This window comes from Hippocampus guttulatus, chromosome 16, assembly GCF_054856545.1.
Source record: "Hippocampus guttulatus isolate MCC_2025c chromosome 16, RoL_Hgut_1.0, whole genome shotgun sequence".
NCBI classification, from domain to species: Eukaryota; Metazoa; Chordata; class Actinopteri; order Syngnathiformes; family Syngnathidae; genus Hippocampus; species Hippocampus guttulatus.
Window position 1 is genome coordinate 14,706,990 of NC_141276.1, and position 20,820 is coordinate 14,727,809.

General features: G+C 42.1%; 1 protein-coding gene across 9 annotated transcripts in view; it reads right to left on the reverse strand.

Moving 5' to 3' along the window:
* wipi1 (WD repeat domain, phosphoinositide interacting 1) overlaps positions 1 to 17,389 on the reverse strand; it is a 33,192-nt gene extending 15,803 nt beyond the window's left edge. For 7 of the 9 annotated variants that reach the window (XM_086132728.1, XM_086132721.1, XM_086132726.1 and 4 more), the window contains exons 1-6: positions 17,031 to 17,388; positions 11,605 to 11,687; positions 8,810 to 8,979; positions 6,959 to 7,055; positions 3,263 to 3,360; positions 1,167 to 1,259 (exon numbers count right to left, since the gene is read on the reverse strand). In XM_086132728.1, the coding sequence (XP_085988854.1) occupies positions 1,167 to 1,259; positions 3,263 to 3,360; positions 6,959 to 7,055; positions 8,810 to 8,979; positions 11,605 to 11,687; positions 17,031 to 17,119 (630 nt within the window). In that variant the 5' untranslated portion in view covers positions 17,120 to 17,388. Of the gene's footprint in view, positions 1 to 1,166; positions 1,260 to 3,262; positions 3,361 to 6,958; positions 7,056 to 8,809; positions 8,980 to 11,604; positions 11,688 to 17,030 lie in introns of all 9 variants that reach the window. The other 2 variants (XM_086132719.1, XM_086132720.1) reach the window with 2 other exon arrangements.
* Positions 17,390 to 20,820: the final 3,431 nt, after the last annotated feature.

The following is a 20,820-nucleotide window of genomic DNA, read 5'->3' on the forward strand; positions in this document are numbered from 1 at the left end:
GCAGTGGAACCTCAAAGTAGGTACGATCCTTTTTACAGGTTATGCACAATTATTATTATTTTTTTAGAAGAACTGTCTCTCATTTCATACGTTTCGTTATGTGAACTATCACAGCATAGATGAGCAGACAGATCTGTGTTGTACTTCTCGTAGGTTCTGTGCATAGCTCATTGTCGTTTTTTGTTTTTTGTTTTTTTAAAACTTTTTATTAGATCTCAGAAAGACTTAAAGGTTACTTTTGGGTGTATAAGCCACAAAAATGAATAAATAAATAAATAAATAACAACTCTACGTCTGCTCCTCGGCAGTAAATGTGACAAATGTGTGGGCAGCCAGAAGTTCCGGCTCGCTACCCACATGCTTCTTCCAATCACAATTCAACAGTACAATGCGTTCGCTTGTGTGGATACACTTTGGATTTTGAAAGAAAGGAGATTGTCTTGACCAGGCAGTTGCAATGTAAAGCCATTGCAAATGGCGAGTGAAATGTAATGGGGACACCACAATTTGTCAACGCATCTCGACCGACACAATGGCATCATACATAGGAACAAACCTGAATGAATAAACAGTGGTGGCTGCATGGTTTAGTAAATGAAGTCCGTTGAGAGCATGCAGAGAAGTGTCTTAGTGCCAGAAAATATAAGTTCTATGTATATCGTTTGTATGTTTGTATGTTCTCCCTGGGCCTGCGTGGGTTTTCTCCAGGTACTCCGGTTTCCTCCCACATTCCAAAAACATGCATGGAAGGTTAATGGAACACTCTAAATTGTCCCTAAGTGTGATTGTGAGTGTGAATGGTCATTCGTCTATGTGTGCCATGCAATTGACTGGCAACCGGTTCAGGGTGTCCCCCACCTTCTGCCACGCCTGTGACCTTCGTGAGGATAAACCGGTTAGAAAATAGATGGATAGAGAGGTGTGTGTGTGCGCGTGTGTGCGCGCGCGAATTCATATACTAAGTACAGTACTGTATATGTCAGTAAAATTAAATTATAGAAAAAGAATCTATTTTTACAGACTGACTTTTTTTGTGGTTAGTATTTACATATAGTAGACCTCTAACCCCCCCCCCCCACCCCACCCCCCATTAAGACTCATCAATTTTAACACAACACATATCAGATTTGACTTGACCAGATATTGCGTCTATCGGTCGGAATTACCCGCTCCGAGGCGCTGGCAAGTTTGGTGGCTGACGCATTGAAGCAAAGAGCTGCCAAAGGACTGTCGTGCGCCGGGACCATCGTCACTGTGCTCTGAAATGAACAACAGGATTTTACAAAAGATATATATTATAAATCACACTGGCATGCATTTATAAAAACTCTACTTAATTCGGGCCCGAGTAGTGACCGCTGCGAGGTCCCCATTGTTTTTATAGGAATTATTCCTCTTCTTATTCTTAAGCTGAAGACTTACACTTTTTAGGAGCAAAACATGCACGAAAACTCACCAAAATTTGTACAGTCATCAGGCCTCAGGAAAAATGTGATATTTTAAATTCATCATGCGTTACAAAAAAATAGCTCTTACAAAAAATAGCTCTGTACCGCCGCCGAGAGTGGAAAAACAAAATCCAATCGCAGTACATTTCACCTAGGGCTATGAAAATTGGGATGCACATGCAGCACCCGCTGGATGAATGGAAATCCTGCCGTGCTATAGTGAATTTGGTGGCTCCATTAAAAACCATGCAGTCAAAAGGTAGACCCAAGCCATGGTTTAATGACAGAATTCACATAGTTTAACAAGAGTGTTCCGTGTTCAGCTGTGTTAAATTCTTTTTAAGTTGCTTCCTTGATGTTTTTAGAGGATGTGGTTTGCCAGACTAAGCCATCTGGTTTCCTCTTAAGACTATTCCTCAGCATTTCTTTAAGGAAATTCTCCCGAGTATTGGTAAATCGGTCTTGACCATTATCATTAGCAGTATGTCTGAAGAAAACCCGGCCTTGATCAAGATGTACCGTCAAATTTTAGACCTATTTCCAAGTTGCCTTTTATTTTTAAAAAATCTGGACAAAGTGCTTCACATGCAGTTAAAACATTTAGATAAACATAACATCATGGAGGTCTTCCTGTCAGGTTTTAAAAAGATGCACAGCATAAAGTCAGGCCTGTTGTGAGTTTTTAATGACTTGCTCATGCCAAATGACACGGCGACTATGTTTGTGTGGTTTTGTTGGATTTAACTGCAGCGTTTGATATGGCTGATAACAATATTCTATTGGCTCGTTTGCAGCACCTGGTGGGCATGAGTGTTAGCGTCCTTGAGTGGTTCAGATCCTATTTGACTGACAGAACTTTTTGTGTTGCCTTCTTTGCTCTGAGTCCTGCCCTGCTCCACTGTCATACGGTGTTCCACAGGGTTCAATTCTGGGGTGTCTACTGTTTTCATTGTATCTGTCACCTTTGGGTTCCATCTTAAAGAAGCATGGCATTTCCTTCCACTGCTATTCAGATGGCTGTCCAATGTATGTCGCGCAAAGCAAAAATCACACTTTCTTATTGTGGCCACATTTTTATCTGGATGGAGGAAATCAAGACCTGGAAGGCACTGAATTTTTTAAATTTCAGTAAAAAGACAACTGAAGTTATGGTGTTCGCTCCCAGTCGTCCTTGTACATCCCATTCTGGTTGTTTTCAAGTCTATAAATATAGTTGAGTTGAGTTCGGTGCAATACAGTCTGGAATTACAGCTTGCGACCAGAGCCGTTGAAAAATATCAATTTTTTGTTTATTATCATTCAAACTTTGTTTGTTCTGCAATGCACCGAAGGCATTGTCAAAGAAAGGGAATCTGGACTTCCAGAAGCAGCATTTTAAAAGGGTACATGCGAGCTACTATAGTGATGATTCTGCACTAAAATGCTACAAAAGTGTCTCTGCCTCCATGTGTCAGGTCTCCCACTGAGGTAGGCAGTGATTTCCTTAGTAAAAACTCAGTCTCGTCTTGTATCCACTTTATTTTTCAGTTTTGTTGATGATAGCGTCCGTCGTTATGGCTGTTGCTCATAATGGCATGTGTGTGTACATGTGTATGTGTGCACGTGCAGTCACGGGTCGGCCGCGGGAGGTTGGCTGCTGGAAAAGTAGATCTTTGGTCAAAAAAAGTTGGGCACCCCTGAGATAAGGTTTGTATTCATCCTATTTGGTCACACCCCTCTAGACGTTGTTGTCTCACACAGTATTTAATAAAAAATAATAAAATAACTTTCACAAGGTGGTATATTTGTTTTCTGTCTTCAGATTTTTTTCTTACCATATTTTTGGCATCATAAACTAATATTTCTCCCATCGTAGCGCTGCCGGGGTATGCCAGGTAGGAGTTGGAATGATTGGTAGATAGAGCACAGAGGCCTGAAAAGAAGGGATTTTAGTGCAAAAGTGTACATAAGAAGCTAGAAGAAAAGAGCTTTTGTGTTTTTGCATTTTACACAGAGAACAACAGTGTCAAAACAATAACTGTTCACACGGAAACACTGACATGTATATGCCAAGCCAGTACCAGGTGTAAGCGCTGCAACTTCTTGTTGTCATGTGTTATCCAAAGTTATCCATATGTCATTAACAATTTGAGCTCCCTGGGTGTCTCCAATGGCCATCGCAAGTTGGGCACTTATTATCCTGAGTAGCAGACAAGCAACAATATTGGCTAACAAATTTGTTATTAAAGACAATTTGCGAAATAGCAAAACAGCGAATCCAAAATGCACGCTGGATGGGGGGGCTTACTTTATTTGAGTTATGCAAGTCTCCACCATCCAAAAAAATATAACTATCATTTTAACAATGCGCCAAAACGCCAATTTTTCTTCTTGGAAAAATAGCTCTGAAGTAACCCATGTAATATCACTTGAAACTATTTTTTAAAAACTTTTTCGACATGTGGCAGTCTTTGTTTCTGATGATCCAAAGCACCTAATACATTTTTTTTGTGCAACAAAATGGTGACAGGTAAACTTTTGAATTAGGACCCAACAGATTAAAAGCACAGTGTTTGCTGTTTCGGGCATTGTTTTTGTTTGAGTCCCCTTCCTTCCTCAATGTGTGCAGATTGTCCAGCAATAAATTACACAGGTTATGTCTCAGTGGACCCATCATTGATGTACCCGTTTGTTGAAAATTTTGTCAGAAAAGTGAAATACATCAATATAGAGGTGTATTTTTCAATTCTTATCTGTTTTTCCAAGCAAAACTAATTCATTATTACCAATCGGGCCACAAATGTAAAATTAAGGAAGCCTTCCTTGAAATAATCCATCCATTTTCAACACCGCTTATCCTGAACAGGGTCGCCGGCTGCAGCCTATCTTCCATTTTCAACGCCGCTTATCCTGAACAGGGTCGCTGGCTGGAGCCTATCTCACTTTATTTTGGACACGAGGGAAGCAACACCCTGAACTGGTCACCAGTCAGTCGCAGGGCACGTACAGAGACAAACAACCTTTCACACACACATGCACACCGTCAGTGAGCGGGAACCGATCCCACAAGTCAGACGAGGGTACCACTACACCATTAGCGACTTTGCTTCAAATATATAGAATGAAATTTGCTGCTAAAGGTATTCTATGGACTTGTCAATCAAAACAAAACCGATCTTAATTTGTCCAAGCAATGCTTGGGTGAACTATGCAAGTTGTGCAAGGAATTAACCTGGATGTCACTATTTTACACACAACCTTAAGTAATGGGTTTGTTTAAAATGAATAAATAAATAAATACAACAAAAACATAGTCCAACATAAATCCAACATAACTGTGTTACATAACTAGTACACATTCAACTAGCGGTAACACAAACGCATATTTGAAAGGATTAATGTCCTTATGTCTTGAAAGGCGCTTATAAATAAAATCTATTATTATTATTATTATTATTATTATAACTTCATTAATTAAATGCATGACACCACACAATGCATTCTGGGAACCGAAAAGAATAGTGTTTTTTTTTTAAACAGTACTGTAAATTCCGGGCTACAGACCGCACCTGATTAAGAGCCGCATGTTCAGATTTATGAAGAAAAATCAATTTTGTAATTATACTGTATGCGCCGCACCCTAAGATAAACCGCTGGCCAATGAGTGGGCAGGGGTTTGCTTCTGCGTCCCTGCCGCCGTGGAGCGCCTCCAGGTGCGGTCCCCTGCTGAACCCCCACAGAAAAAAACCCGCAAAATTTCTTCAGGTGAAAATAATCTCCATATTTTTATGAGCATGATAAATGCATTTGCACAACGAAATTACGCTGAAACACATAATAAGAGGCCAGACAAAGAGAGATCTTGATGTGCATTTGCGTAATTACGAGGAGAAATACTGCAGCCCACTAGGCTTTAAATAGAATAATGCAAATCATATAAATGGGAAAAGATATATGAAATTATTTCTATAGTCAGCCGCTTAAAAATGATCATCGGTGGCAGCTTTAGGCCTGATGCTGCGCGGCACAAAACACAGGTCAAATGTGTTCTCTCGTGGCCGCTTGTTTTCATTATGACGGAGGAGTCACCTTTTTTATTTACAGTCCGAGTGAGGGGCAAATCAAATGTCAGAGGGTCTTCGTCCATATTTATGATTTCATCTGGGCTGATGGAACTCTCCGCTATCTTTGTTTGTGTGAATGTGCGGAACGAAGCAAGTTTGTCCTCGTAATTGGGAGGGAGCTGCTGACATAACGTCGTGCGTGCCCTCATAGACAGGCTTCCATTTCATGAATCTATAACACCACGACGGCCCACCTTTAAAACCTTTAAAAGCTTTGGTTGTCTTTTTACACTGGCTCAGTTCTTGCCGGAGCCTCCACCTTCGCACCATTGACTCGTCTATGCCAAGATTACGGGCAGCAGCTTGATTTCCTTCTTTAACTGCCAGAGTGATCACTTTTAGTTTAAAAGCTGCATCATATGCTTTTCGTCTGGTATTCTCCATGTTGATCAGGGTTAGAAGAAAGATTGAAATAAGGAAGTCGTGATTACCGGTAATCATACAATTTCATTGGACCCCTGTGTACTACTCATTCATTTTATTGGTCGACTGTTGCCGGGTAACACATTTTTCCCCCGCTACAGCAAAAAGAGCGGAAGTTGTGATTAGTCATACAATCTCATTGGACCTCAGTGAAAGACTCATTCATTTTATTGGTCCATGTTTTTCCCGCGATGGAAAAAAAAAATTAAAAAGCCGCTTCATATTACACGCCGCAGTGTTGAAAGTGTGGAAAAAAAGTAGCGGCTTGTAATCCGGAATTTACGGTATATTTAAAGTTGACCCCCTGTATTCATGGGAATAGGGACCAGGCCAGCCCGCAAATATCAAAAATCTGCATGTGATTGACGCCCACTGAAATGTATTGAGGGTGAAATTTTTATTTTATGCATTATATATAAGGCGGCCTGGTGTTCAAGTGGTTAGTGAGTAGAGGTCCAGGGTTCAATTCCAGCTCCGGCCTTCCTGTGTGGAGTTTGCATGTTCTACCCGTGCCTGTGTGGGTTTTCTCCGGGTACTCCGGTTTCCTTCCACATTCCAAAAACATGCGTGGCAGGTTAATGGAACACTCTAAATTGTCCCTAGGTGTGAGTGTGAGCATGCATGGTTGTTCGTCTCTGCTATTGGCCGGCAACCAGTTCAGGGTGTCCCCCACCTTCTGCCTGAAGACAGCTGGGATAGGCTCCAGCGCGCCCGCGACCATTGTGAGGATAAAGCAGTTCAGAAAATGGATGGTTGAATGGATAGATGCATCTTTTTTTTTTTAATTAATGAGCCGATTCGTCAGTAATCTATACTTTTTCCCGCCTAAAATCTGCATCGGCTTAAAAAATATACATATCGGACCCTACTATGAATGCAACTGATGGATGTTCAGGGATAGTATGTTTTGTCCCTAAGTTTCAGTGGTGGTTATAGTGCTGAAACAGTCAGCGTTTACACCACGTACGTGCCTATAAGTCTTACCTGAAGGGTTGGACGGAATGTTGAGCAGAGTCTTGAGCAGCTTCATGTCTTTGATGTTGTGGATATAAATGGATTCTTCAAGGCACACAACAAGCCTCTGCAAAATAAAAACAATGACATTCTCCATGGTTATACTACATAAGCGGTGGTTTCTGTGTATTCCGGACCTCCATTACCCCTTCCCACAAAACTGGACCCGATAAAGACATTGTGTATTAGCAACATACAAGATAAAACCTCTTTTTGGACAACATTTACATAAATGGGATGACACAATATTGCTATCTGAGTAATCTGAGCTACTCGAATGATGGAACATCTGATTTTAGATGGTTGGTTTGCTTTAATGCTGATGCTGAGTAAAGCAGCCTGTTTAGCTCATTCACACCAAGAAGCATTAGCGAATGCAATTTTGGTACTTCTCTGTTCCCACATTCAAGGAGCAATTGGGCATCAAACCAGTAACCTTCTCGTTGTGAGACAGCCAGCTTTGATGTCACCCTGTTTTACACACCTTATGATAACATGCACATGACTCCACTGGAGTCAATTTCACTGGAGTTAATTAAAAAAAAAAAAGGAACATGCATGTTTTTTTAAATGTCATTTAATCTGGTTAATCACAATCCATCCAGCCATCTTCTATAGTGCTACCGCCTAGTTGAGTAAGAATTACCGGTAAGTAAAAACTCCTCTCGATTACAAAATATCAATCACCAATCAATTTTCATTTTTGAATATTTTAAACAGTAACAGAGCATTTCATACAAACGGAAAAGCCAATGTTTCCTTGAATGGTTCAAACAATTATAATACAATAAATTAAGAAGTAGGGAAATTTTCAAATTCAAAACTAGACAAAACAACTCAAAACATTAGCATATATACATTTTCCTAGAAGCACGCTTTCACAACGAAACATGCCACTTGCTGTCTGTGTACAGTGGTACCTCTATTTACGAAATTAAACGGCTCTGGAAGAAATTAATTTTGTCAGTAGAGATGCGTTTTCATACATAAATGTTTTCTGAAACATAAAAATGCATCAAAATATGTAACAATACATGTCACAATTAGATTATTGCACAAATGAATGAGAGTTGTGCACAATGTAAAAAACAAAGAATAAAGAATTAAAAATGAAGGCCATTTAACTTTTAACTGCATCCTCATTGTTTTTTGCCATCTTTAGTCCCATGTTCTCTCTCAGAAGTGGTTTTTGCCTGGTGTTTTGTAAAGAACTGATCCAAGGACATTTGCTTTTGTCGGCTTTTAACAATCCTTCGAAAATGTCAAAGGCAAACATCAGCATAGTGAGCGATTGCCGGACTGGTGAACACTTTTTCTGGGTGATTCACATTTACGTAAAACTATCGGAACGCCTCATGGCCCGAGGGGCGAATGACGAGGACGCTGCATAGACACATATCTAACTATCTACACACATGGGCAGATGTGGTAGAAGTCCCTCTTAGCATCCAATGGGATGCGAGGATGACACTTAGTAATAGCCAACGGCAGAGCAGCTACAAATGTTACGTTCAGGAAACTCGGAGTTGCGAGTCGCAGCCCACACTGTATTTTTACCTTGCGTATCTTGAAATTTCTTTCGGAACAAGAGGCAATATTTTTCTGTTGACGCGTTTCGTAAATTGAAAATTTCGTATGAAGAGACGTTCGTATGTAGAGGTACCATTGTATTTGAATTGCGACTTCTTCAATCTAAGGAGTGGAATGGGAAGAGAACAACAACGCTAGATCATGGCATTGAACCAGTTCACAGCAAGAGAAAGCTGACAAGGTGTGGTGATTCATTAGTGGTAAAACGTTTTGACACCACCCCCATCTTACATGTCTGTTGAGCTTGACAGCCAGTATGTTGTTGGGGTAGCTGTAGTTACAAATCTCTGTGCCTTTCTTGAAGTGGTAGATATTCATGCGTTGCGGCGAGGTGGTGCTTACAACAACGACCAGACTGCTAGAGAAGAGACGCTCCACGATGTAGACATCGGAAGCCTCTGCTGGGACAACAAGAAGCAGACATATGGGCAGCAATGAGGACGATTAATAAAGTAGTGCTTACCCTACAACAACACAAGCCAATGAGATCCAAAGATTTGATGAATAGCTCTAATTTGTTTTACATATGCTCTACATACAGTAATTATAAAGAAGTGCCCAGTGAGCACATATCCCAATGTGAGATATAGCCCCTTGTGAAGACAAGCGGTTTGGGTAATAAATGAATAGTATGGTGATTTGTGGATATCACATCAGGACTCGTTACTACTGTATGTTGTCATTCCATATGCATCCATCCATTATCTGAACCGCTTCTTATCCTCATGAGGGTCGCGGGCGTGCTGGAGCCTAAGCCAGTTGTCTTCAGGCAGTAGGCGGGGTACATCCTGAACTGGTCACCAGCTAATCGCAGGTCATTACATATTAACTGTTAAAACTTGACTATTAAATCTCACTTCTGTTCATTCAACTTCAATTATTCTCCTTCCAGTCAATCCCAGTCAGCACAGGTGTGCCCCTGGGCTCTGTTCTGGATCCTTCCTGTTCATCATATCTCTTGTTTTGATCAGTAATATTTTCCACAAATACAACATCCACTTTCAGTGTGCTTTGGGTGACAGCTATTTCTACTTCTCCAACAAGCACATCTCTTCTTTTCCCCTCTCTTACCTTACTGAACTTCTGTACTGGTTAGTGCAAACTTCCTAAAACTCAACAGACAAAATCTACACCAAAAACCCCCCAAATCAAAACAAAAAAAAAAACGTAACTGCTTATCTGTTACTATAGACCAGGGGTCCCCAACCGCCGGTATGCGGACTGGTACCGGTCCATAGGGCATTTGGTACCAGGCCGCACAGAAAGAACTTGCCTTAATTCCGTTTTATTTATTTCGGAATACGAACAATGTTTTATTTTGAAAAATGACCGGATTCTCCGTTACATCCGTCTGTGTCACGCTTGACTCACGTCAAGCCACGCTTCTCCGTCACGTGACCGATTATGCTAAAAACAAAACGCAAAATGAGTTAAAAAAACTGCTGGATATTGCAAATGACGGCGGCCTTAAAAGTACGTTCGAGACAACTGGATTAAAGTTATGGCTGAATACTCTGAGATCGCCACAATAGCACTGTTGCTATTTCCGACATGGTACCTGTGTGAGGCGGGGGTTTTCTGCAGCAACGGCGACTAAAACAAAATTACGAAGTAGACTGGACATAAACCACACACTTGAGGTGTCATTGTCTCCTATTACCCCGAGATGGGACCGTCTAATTGCAGAAAATCAAGCTCGGGGCTGTGGTGAGTCACCATTTTCATGCACTTTGAATTTGCGTTGTATCGTATTTTGAAGGCATTAAACATTACCATAGCAATCAGTGTTGCGGCCAGATTAGACGCTCCTTGTGTTTATTATTATATTTCGGAAACACCACAGTTTTCATGCAGCTCATACCATATTATTTTGTTGTATTAATCCGCCACATTTTAAATGCCGGTCCCTGAAAATATTGTCTGACATAAACCGGTCCTCCGGCCTCCCTGTGTGGAGTTTGCATGTTCTCCCCGGGCCTGCGTGGGTTTTCTCCGGGTACTCCGGTTTCCTCCCACATTCCAAAAACATGCATGGCAGGCTGATTGGACGCTCTAAATTGTCCCTAGGTGTGAGTGTGGGCGTGGATGGTTGTTCGTCTCTGTGTGCCCTGCGATTGGCTGGCAACTGATTCAGGGTGTCCCCCGCCTACTGCCCGGAGACGGCTGGGATAGGCTCCAGCACCCCCCGCGACCCTAGTGAGGATCAAGCGGTTCGGAAAATGGATGGATGGATAAACCGGTCCGTGGGGCAAAAAAGGTTGGGGACCCCTACTATAGACCATGGGTAGGGAACTGCGATTCCTCAAAAGCCATGTTTTAGATCCTGCTTGACTTCAACACACCTGATTCGAATGATCAGCTCATCAGCAAGTTGTGTAGAGGTCTAAAATGATCATTAACAATTGAATCAGGTGAGTTGGAGTCGGGAGGGATCGAAAACAGTCAGGATATGGCTCTCAAGGAACCGGAGTTCCCTACCCCTGCTATAGAAAATTCTTCCATTTTACCCTCTGCAGAAGCTAAGTCTGGCTGCACCTTATTATTTGTAATGTAAGTACAAATAATAAGGTGTAATAATGTAAGTAATGTTGCGCCAGGTACTACTACCAATATAGTACTATGCATTTTCGCCTTCGAAAATGACAATACGAACATTTCCAAATACTGGTACTTGGGGAAAAAAAAATAGCAATTATATGTCAAGCAGCGCTGGCGCACAGCACAACCCTTCCATCCAAGACACACAAATACATAAATAAAGGGTGGAGGTCTTAGGGCTTCAAGTTGTTGGGCCACGTAGTTAGACATTTCTTGGACTAGGCCAGTACAAATATATCCACTTCAATCGATCATGCCAAGGAGTTGCTTAACACAATAAATATGTATCTAAGTCTGAATGTGTACTAGGCTACGTGCACGGCAATCTAACTTTACTAGCAATTTACTTTTCGTATAGGACGGTGAATGCAGTGAACCCTCACTATCATGCCGTTCACCTGGGTCGGAGGTTTAAGACCCATACTCACCACTCTCATGAATGCAGTCCAGTTTATCCACTGTGGTCAAAGAAAACAGCTTGTACCCAGTCTTTGTTCCCAACGCCAATGACCTGCAAAACACACACATGCACGGAAGGGCTCACACACACACACACACACACACACACACACACACACACACACACACACACACACACACGCACGCACACACACACGCACACACAACAATTAGTGCACAGAATCAAATCTTTCTCAATATATTATCCATCCATCGATCCATTATCTGAACCATTTTATCCTCACGAGGGTCGCGGGCACGCTAAAGCCTATCTATCCCAACTGTGCACTCACACCAGAGACGTTGCTATTTTCTCAAACATGAATCACATGCTGACATTCTGTAAATATTTTTTATGAATGTTTGTGACATATTTAGTCACTCTTTGTTAGTCCAAAAAAGCGACTCCAAATGCACACTGCAGCCCAGAAAGTACTGTGCCACTGCTAGCATGTGGCGTGGCAGTGCTGCTCTCTATTGGCGCATGATGTAGAGGAACCCATAGACAACAACCACGTGAGGACACCTCGGATTTTTGTGAATGAGCAGACCAAGCCGTCATCTTTAACTGGGCGTCCCTAACGAGATCTTCCATTCACTTGAATTGAGGTTAGCTGTTTGGCTCTGATAAGTCAAGTCATGTCAAGTACAACTTTATTGTCAAATGTGCTGTATGTATGTATAACATAAATTCAGCACAACTTGTCAAATTCTTTACCGAGTTTGACACGGATTGGTTTGTTAAAAACATCAGACATGCAGTTATGATAGCAGGCACCTAGGCAATGTTATAATTGCCCCTTCCATATGATATTAACCCTTTCATGTACCCTGTAACCTGATAACATGATAAGCTGCCCACTGTAGTAAGCGCTGTCCCTGAAAGGGTTAAATATAAAGGGAAGACCAAATGCATTTTTTTAAAAGCGAGATTTGAAAAAAATTAACAAAAATGAACTTGTTTTGATTTTTTGTTATGTTTGCTTTTCTTCCTATCACATTGTTAAACATTATGGAATTGATTGAAACATTATTAAAAACTGAAAACTTTATTTGAAATGTATGTTTCAGTGAAAGTCAAAACTAAAATGTAGACTAATCTTACATTTTGGGCTCATATTTTTATATCCGACTATAGAAGGGTAGTGCCTCAACAGTCATGAACCTCACCGCACGCGCATCACTGATCTAATGTGACATGATGAGATAATCCTGTAATTGTAGCCAATATGTGACCTGACATGAGGGGAATTTGTGTGGCTTAAAATAAAGTGCGATGGGAGAAGTCTAGAAGTATGTGACATGATACGATGACACACAAGGCACTGTTTATTGACTAACTTGCTTGTTTTCTAGGTTGGGCGGGAATTTAAATAACACTTGCCATTACTAATCATTAAGCTCATTGTGAAGTAATGACTCCTTGGTAGAACTGCCCCATGATTAAATGTCAGTCCTGGAATTCACACATACTGACGATGTGGATCTCTTCTAGAACAGGGGGAACAGATTTATGGTAAAAAAGTTCAGCCTTGGTTTAACTGCAACACAGCACATTTTCCGACGTATTTGAGAAATTTGTGTTGAAAATTTTAGGCATACAGGGATCCCTGGCTATTTCGCGGTTCGTTTATCGCGGCTTCAGTGCATCGCGGATTTTTTCAAACCTATTCATAAAAAATAATAAAAAATCATATACATGGAGTACAGTACTGTATATGTTGTCTATGTGACTCGCTGTTGTTTTGCAGCTTCTCGCGGACCGTTTGTGGACTTTATTTTATTTTAATTTTTTTTTATTTTAAAACATTTTATTTTATTTTATTTTTTTAACCTGTATATGTTTATTGGTCGCTACTTTGCGTATTTTCGTTTATCGCGGGTGGTTTTGGTCCGCATTAACCGCGATAAACGAGGGATTACTGTAGTTCCAAAATCCATGTTTGCCCCAAACACATCATTGATCATCACCAAAATAACACGATACCCACGATGAAGAATAGCAATGGCATTGATCATGCTTTCGGACTGTTTTTCTTCAGCATGGCCCGGTTCCTTAGACAAAGTGGCGGGAATTATCAACGTTTCAAAATAACAGTCAGTGTTAGCACAACACCTTAAAGGCTTCTGCTCCAAAGCAAAAAAAATAAAATGAAATGAAACAAATCAGAGGCACTTTAAATGGTGGCAGGTATGTGCTGACTGAACAAATTTGAATGTGAGTTGTTTATTTTGAACATTGCCGCATCCTCAATTATAAGAGGGTGTGCACACTTTTGCAACCACAGTATCTCAGTTGCTTACCTTTACGTCCCCTGTCCATAACATGTTTTAAATTGAACTATACAGGTTACAGAACACAGAAATGATAGAAGAGGTTGTGAAATTATTTACAATTTATATTGATCCTGTTTTGTTGTGTATTTTGTTACAGTCACCAGCTGGAGAGTCGATGTTCCCTCACAAGTCGCACCTGTCTCGAAGCTGATTGTCACAACTGACTATTGGATTATTAGCCTTGTTCACGACTCTGTTTCCAAGAGCCTAATTTTCGAGACATTCTTGACAGTTTTGCCCCATAGCCCCGAAAATATTATGAAATAACCATAATATTTTCGTTCTTGTAATGTTCTTCGTATATTGTAATTTCTTGTCCTTTAAATTGACAAGCAATTTACGTTGATCTCGGTCCTTGCCTTTTGCAAGTGCTTTTGGTTTGTTCTCGCCTTTTCCCGGTTCTTTGTTACCAGCGTCCTTCGTTGTACTTTGTTGGTTTTGCGTTTTAGTTAATATTTTTGTGACCAAAACCTCTTATCTGTGTGTATGCTTTTGGAATCCTCATTCTTTATGGACTTTGTCCGGATATTTTACACTTTTTTTTTTAATATCACACCAGTGTAAGCTGTCTAGACTTTTAGCTAACACACTGTAGACTGTCAATACAACACTGCCTTCAGCGCCCATCAATGTTCTGCCTATCCACCTTATTGGCCAGCATTGTGTTACCTACCCTGCTAATATTCATGTTTGCATAACATCTGTGGATTTAGCAAACATAAACATGACTGTATTTGACTGACATCAGTTCCTTTTATGCATTTGCTTAATGGCTTCACTCTTGAAGAGTGCAAGATATGTACAGTACATTCCTGTCCTGCCTCATCCCGTTCACATCAAGTCTTCTGCAGAAATGCAGAAAATAGAAGGCGGAAAGTAGGGGCAGTGTGGTGTTTTTAATTTGACTACTGTATACATCAAGTGTCAGATAAAAACATCCATCCTCCCATTGTATAGTCTGTTAACTGCCTACAGACAACCATTCACACCTAATAAAGGACAATTTGGTGTCTTCAACGAACCTAACAGTCGTGTTTTGGGAACCCATGAAGGCATTTGGACACATCTATATGCTGTGAGGCAGCATTGCTAACCACTCACCACTGTGCTGCCACAGGGCATGATGCAATCTTCCGATTTAAAGGACTGCTCTTTAAAAACAGGTTGCTGTTTTTGTCTATGACCAGATGGACTGGATATGAGTAGGCTTGACCAGACAAACAGCTTGGAAATAGTACTCGTATTTTTCAATGACTCAAGTCGTTGAGCTCACTGCTTTTTTTTCATGCAAGAGGCACCAGTGGAGCTTATAGCTGTTGCCGAATGCTCTGGGGTTGAAGAGGAAAAACACACTCATAGGGGAGTCATTAATGATTATCATGTCAAAATTGCTTTATTTCTTGATTGTAAAAAGTGCTTTTTTCCTTGATCATTCCAAAAAAGGGATGAAAATTGACAACAAGAGTAAAACAAATCCAGGTATGTTAGCGTGGTTGTGAGGAAAATTAAGCGGCAACCGCAGTCAGTGCTTTTGAAAATTCATTCATTCATTCATTCATTTTCCGAACCGCTTAATCTTCACTAGGGTCACGGGGGGTGCCGGAGCCTATCCCAGCTGTCTTCGAGCAGTAGGCGGGGGACACCCTGAATCAGTTGCCGGCCAATTGCAGGGCACACAGAGCCGAACAACCACCCACGCCCACACTCACACCTAGGGACAATTTAGAGTGTTCAATCAGCCTACCATGCATGTCTTTGGAATGTGGGAGGAAACCGGAGTACCCAGATTTAATCCACGGAGGCCCGGGGAGAACATGCAAACTCCACACAGGGAGGCCGGAGCCGTAATTGAACCCGGTACCTCCGCACTGTGAAGTCAACGTGCTAACCACTGGACTACCGGGCTGCCTCGCTTTTGAAAAATTTGCTCCAAATTAAAGCCAAACATGGACCATACGACAGTATATCTTACCTTAAAGATGTTTAAAAACTGGAACTATACCACTCTCAAACAGGATCTAATTACTTAGACAGACATCAAAGATTAAAGATACCCATTTACAACGGTATAATGTGGTCCTAATTTAATGGTATATATACCACTCTGTTTGGCTCACAAATGTGTACGTCTGACTAAAATGTCAGATGTCAGTGCCCCACCAGCTTTGGACCTTACAGAATGAACTCAAAATCACTTTTGGAAAATGTAGCTAAACTGATCCCAGCTCTTCTGAACATGTAGCCCTGCCTCTGCCACCTGTGTTTTGTTTGGACTCACAATAGCATTAAATTTGTTCAAGACATAGAGGTGACATGTAAAATGTATTTTTTTTTTTTACAAAGGACAGATGTGAGAAGGTATGAGTTTCCCACCCCTACTCAGCACTTCTGGGGGAACAAGGACATTATGTCATCATGTTTAATATGTGATGAGTAAAAGCATTTACACAATTTAATGTCTCCAGTTGTATCCGCCCATTACGAGTTATATATGCACATGTTACACCCAAGCATTTTTGGTAGCCTGCCATCACCGAGCAAGGAAATTAGACCTGCAGTTTGTGTGTGATTATATTTCACACACAAATGATTACGGATTAATGGGTAATTACTGAAATCCTCTTAGTGAAATGTAGCTTTCATCTTTAAAGATAGCATACCCGAGGAAGCACAGGCCCTTTTAAAGTGCAGAATCACATCATAAATGCATGTACTGTATGTATCGAGAACCCTTCTCGTTGTAATATAGGTTTTGCTTAATTCACAAGCAAACATAACGATATACGGTAGGCGAATATGTGACATCAGTCATTTTCACAGGCTTGAATGTTGTACCAGCATCATGCAGGTGTTTTTATAGAGGATGGCCCGCTGCAGCAGGTATGGTGTAAAAACAGAAATGCAATGACATGTGTACCGTGGGGGGGAAAAACACTAATCAGCTGGAATTTCGGTGTTTCTGAAGCGCCTATACTGTCTAAGCATCAGACTACGTGTAGGATGAATTTTAAGACGGAAGCCCTAAAACAAAGTCACCCATTCGTGTCTGCTTCCTTACGTGGCGTCTTGGTTGAACGAGGCGCATCCAAAAGGGACGGCCGGTCCGTCCGGTCCACCAGGCCCGCTGGCACCCACTGCTGACTCCATCCCGATTCCCAGCGACCTCCTTCCCTCCCTCCGCCGTGGATTGGAGGCCTGGGATCGGCAGCACCTCTTCGCTCGATGTTGGCGGAAGACGACTCCAATGTGGCAGAAAAGTGAACCAGGAATTGTGCGTGTAAGTTCCGAAACGAAGTGGAAAGTTTTCTCCGTTGGAAAAATGCTGAAATTCTGTTTCAGTCCCGATGTTATCCGAGGACGGTTTTCGGACCTTCCAGAAAAAGAAGGGCGGAAAAGAAGCAAAACAAGAACAGCTGGCTGCCAACGTCACAAGCCCGCCTTTTCGGATTGGTTTGTCGTGGAACATGTTCTTATTGGCTAGGATTATGATTGGGCAGACGTGAAGGAGTGTGTTTTCATAGGCTACCTAGCGGTAGAAGGCATGTGTTTTTGTCAACCCATTCACTTAATGCAGCTGCATTTCTCCAGCACAGGCAAGACGTTCTGGCAAATTTTGTTTTCCAAAACGAGAATCATATTCCTATAAACGAAACGTCATTTAAATGTTTGGACGCACGCCTTATCATTTGTTTGTGGCAGGGTCCGGTGTTTGGGTGTTGTGACGTCATTAAAGTCGAAAGATCAAACAAACGATGACTGTCCAAATTCACCGCATGACGTCACCGTCGGCGCGTCTCAACCGCACGAGAAATTCCAATTCTCGAAAGACAATTCGCAGGCTAGGTCCTTCGATACCTTCAAAGGTACCCCCTTATGTGACCCCAGTGGCGAATTTGGACAGGCTTAACCTGAATTTGGACACCACTTGCGGTCAAGTCGCGCCAGAAGTGACGTCATGTAGCCGAAAATGCTGTCTTCTTCGGACCCAGGCTGTGAATTTGGAAACAACAATGTGTTTGCCAATTAAAACACAGTGATCTGTATGGATTAATGAACCGCCATTTACAGTAACATCTCCATTTCAGTGTTCAATGTAACATTTGGCCTTTACCTGAAAATTCCAGGAGATCTCTCTATCCCAAACAAAAATTGGTACCAGATTGGACAGAATAAAACGACAGTGTTTGTCGGAGGTGGGGCCCAACTACCAGCGCAGCTCAGCACAGCACAGAAAAAGCGGGGGAATGGAAGGGAGAGATTAGAGGAGGAGGGCAGTTGAAAGGAGTGTCAGTGGTGAGCAGGTCGCAAAATTAATGAATGGAGAGAAACAGCGTGAGTGGTTGCAAAATAACAACAACTGCACAACATTTTTCTTTTCTTTTCACCCCAGCCGTACTGGACAGTGCGTGCCTGATACTGGCGCACAGCTCATTAATACTGAGGCACTTGCCCTTATAAAAGGGGTCCGGCAATGCCCCTGGCTTGAAGACTGCAATCCTACTGCAGACCTTTTTTTCCGAACCGCTTGATCCTCACTAGGGTCGCGGGGGGTGCTGGAGCCTATCCCAGCTGTCTTCGGGCAGTAGGCGGGGGACACCCTGAATCAGTTGCCAGCCAATCACAGGGCACACAGAGACGAACAACCATCCACGCCCACACTCACACCTAGGGACAATTTAGCGCGTCCAATCAGCCTGCCATGCATATTTTTGGAATGAGGGAGGAAACCGGAGCACCCGGAGAAAACCCACGCAGGCCCGGGGAGAACATGCAAACTCCACACAGGGAGGCCGGAGCTGGAATCAAACCCGGTACCTCTGCACTGTGAAGCCGACGTGCTAACCACTGGACTACCGGGCCGCCTACTGCAGACCTAAATATGGAAATTGGATGCTCATAAGATTCCTGTGTGCTGTTCAAGTGCTCTTAAGTTGGAAAAAGAACCCCCCACCCACCCACACCCACACCCACACACATACAAGCTGGTGCCTCCCCTACAGTACCCCAGGTCATTTGGGGGCCCGAGCAAAATAATGCCAAGGGGCCCATATTTTTAGTGCGCCATTTAGTCACAGAGTACTGTGCAACCCATACACCCAGATTTCTCTTATTTGTCAGATATTTCTGCACTGTAAAATAATTCAAACCTTTCATCCCAACAGATTGTCACTAGTTACAGTAGATGGTCAGTGGTGTAATGGGGATTTTTTTAAGTGGGTGTACGCGATTCTGGGATGTTCTATATATACATACAGAACATCAATCATAGGCTACAACACCAGTTGAACTAACGTTAAATTTAATGTTTTACTACTCCAAAATAATCACAGGCCAACGTTATTAAGCATAACTCGCATTAGGGCTAAAACTGAAATAAAAATTGAATGTGGCGTTGGGAGAAGTGGGTGGACGGCGTACCCCCGTGTACCACGCCCACTACACCCCTGTAGATGGTGCTAAAACTCATTCTAAAATATGAAAAGAAAGTTGTTGTGCTTTTGCTTTTTTTTAAATCAGTTTTTGGTTATAAGTATCAAAACTCACATAAATATAAAAGTCAAATAATGGACGCTGTAAAAAAAAAGGAATATAATTAGAACTACGGTTCACAACCTACTCTATAATCACAATCACCAGAACAACAGTGCGAGGTGAATAAGGTGAAAGAATTGAAATAAATATCACGACAGTCATACAGTAAAAAAAGAAAATTACGGACTGTAAACTAAAACCAAAAAAGTGCTTAAGAATTTTACATTGTTTGGTGGTTAGCGACTGAAACAAATGTATTGTTGAACAAGAAATCAAGACTAAGCATACAGGTGAGAGCAGTTTCAAATCCAAACAAATGTCAAAAAATGCGGAAAGTATAATCCTGCAGTACTTGAAGTCTCTGATGGTGTAGTGGTACACTTGCCTAACTTATGAGCAGGCAGCGTTGGATCGGTTCCAAATCAGTGATGGTTTGGATGTGGGTGTGAATGGTTGTATATGCCCTGCGACTGACTGGCGACCAGTTTAGGGTGTAGTCTGCACGAAGTGAGCTGAGATTGCCTCCAGGACCCCTGCGTCCGTGTTCAGAATAAGCGGTGTTGTGAATGGATGGATGGATGCAATAATTACAGCTACAGTGTGTGGAGTTTAGTGTCATCTAGTGGTGAATTAATAGAATGCAACGACCATAGCTCCAAGCGCGTGTTTTGAAGCATGCCCACTACTGTGCCCCGTAATAGAGCAGGGGTGGCCAACCAGTCAGATACGAAGAGCCAATTTTTTTACTGAGTTACTGCAAAGAGCCACATCACACCTCATTTCCTTAAATCATTCACATTTAACACTCATGTCGTTGAACGACCCACGCCTACCCCCCACTCCCCCCCGCGCCCTTCCCCCCGCCCAGGTGCGTGCAGGTACACGCGTGCGCGCGCGCGCGCACACACACACACACACACACACACGCAAACCTTTTTGGCCAAATGTTGCAGCTCCGAAACAAACAGAGCTGTCATGTTGGTTTTTAGAATATGCACTTTATGAATTAGTTTCACACTGAAACGAAAACAGACACGTCGATGTTGGACTACGCGCCATCAATAGGCTGACGGAGTACGTTCTGAGAAGTTGGCGCCTTGTTTGAAGGGCATCGCCGCTGCCGAGGCGTTTTCGACTCTTGTCATGTGAGAGCCTGGTAGCCGCATTGAACCAGCCAAAGAGCCGCAGGCAGCTCGCGAGCCACGGGTTGGCCATCCCTGTAATAGAGAGTAAACTTCGCAAGCCTGCCACGAATATCTTCAGTAGTTGTGCAAGCAAAATGTCATCCCAAACAACTTCTATTTTTCCCTCAAGTG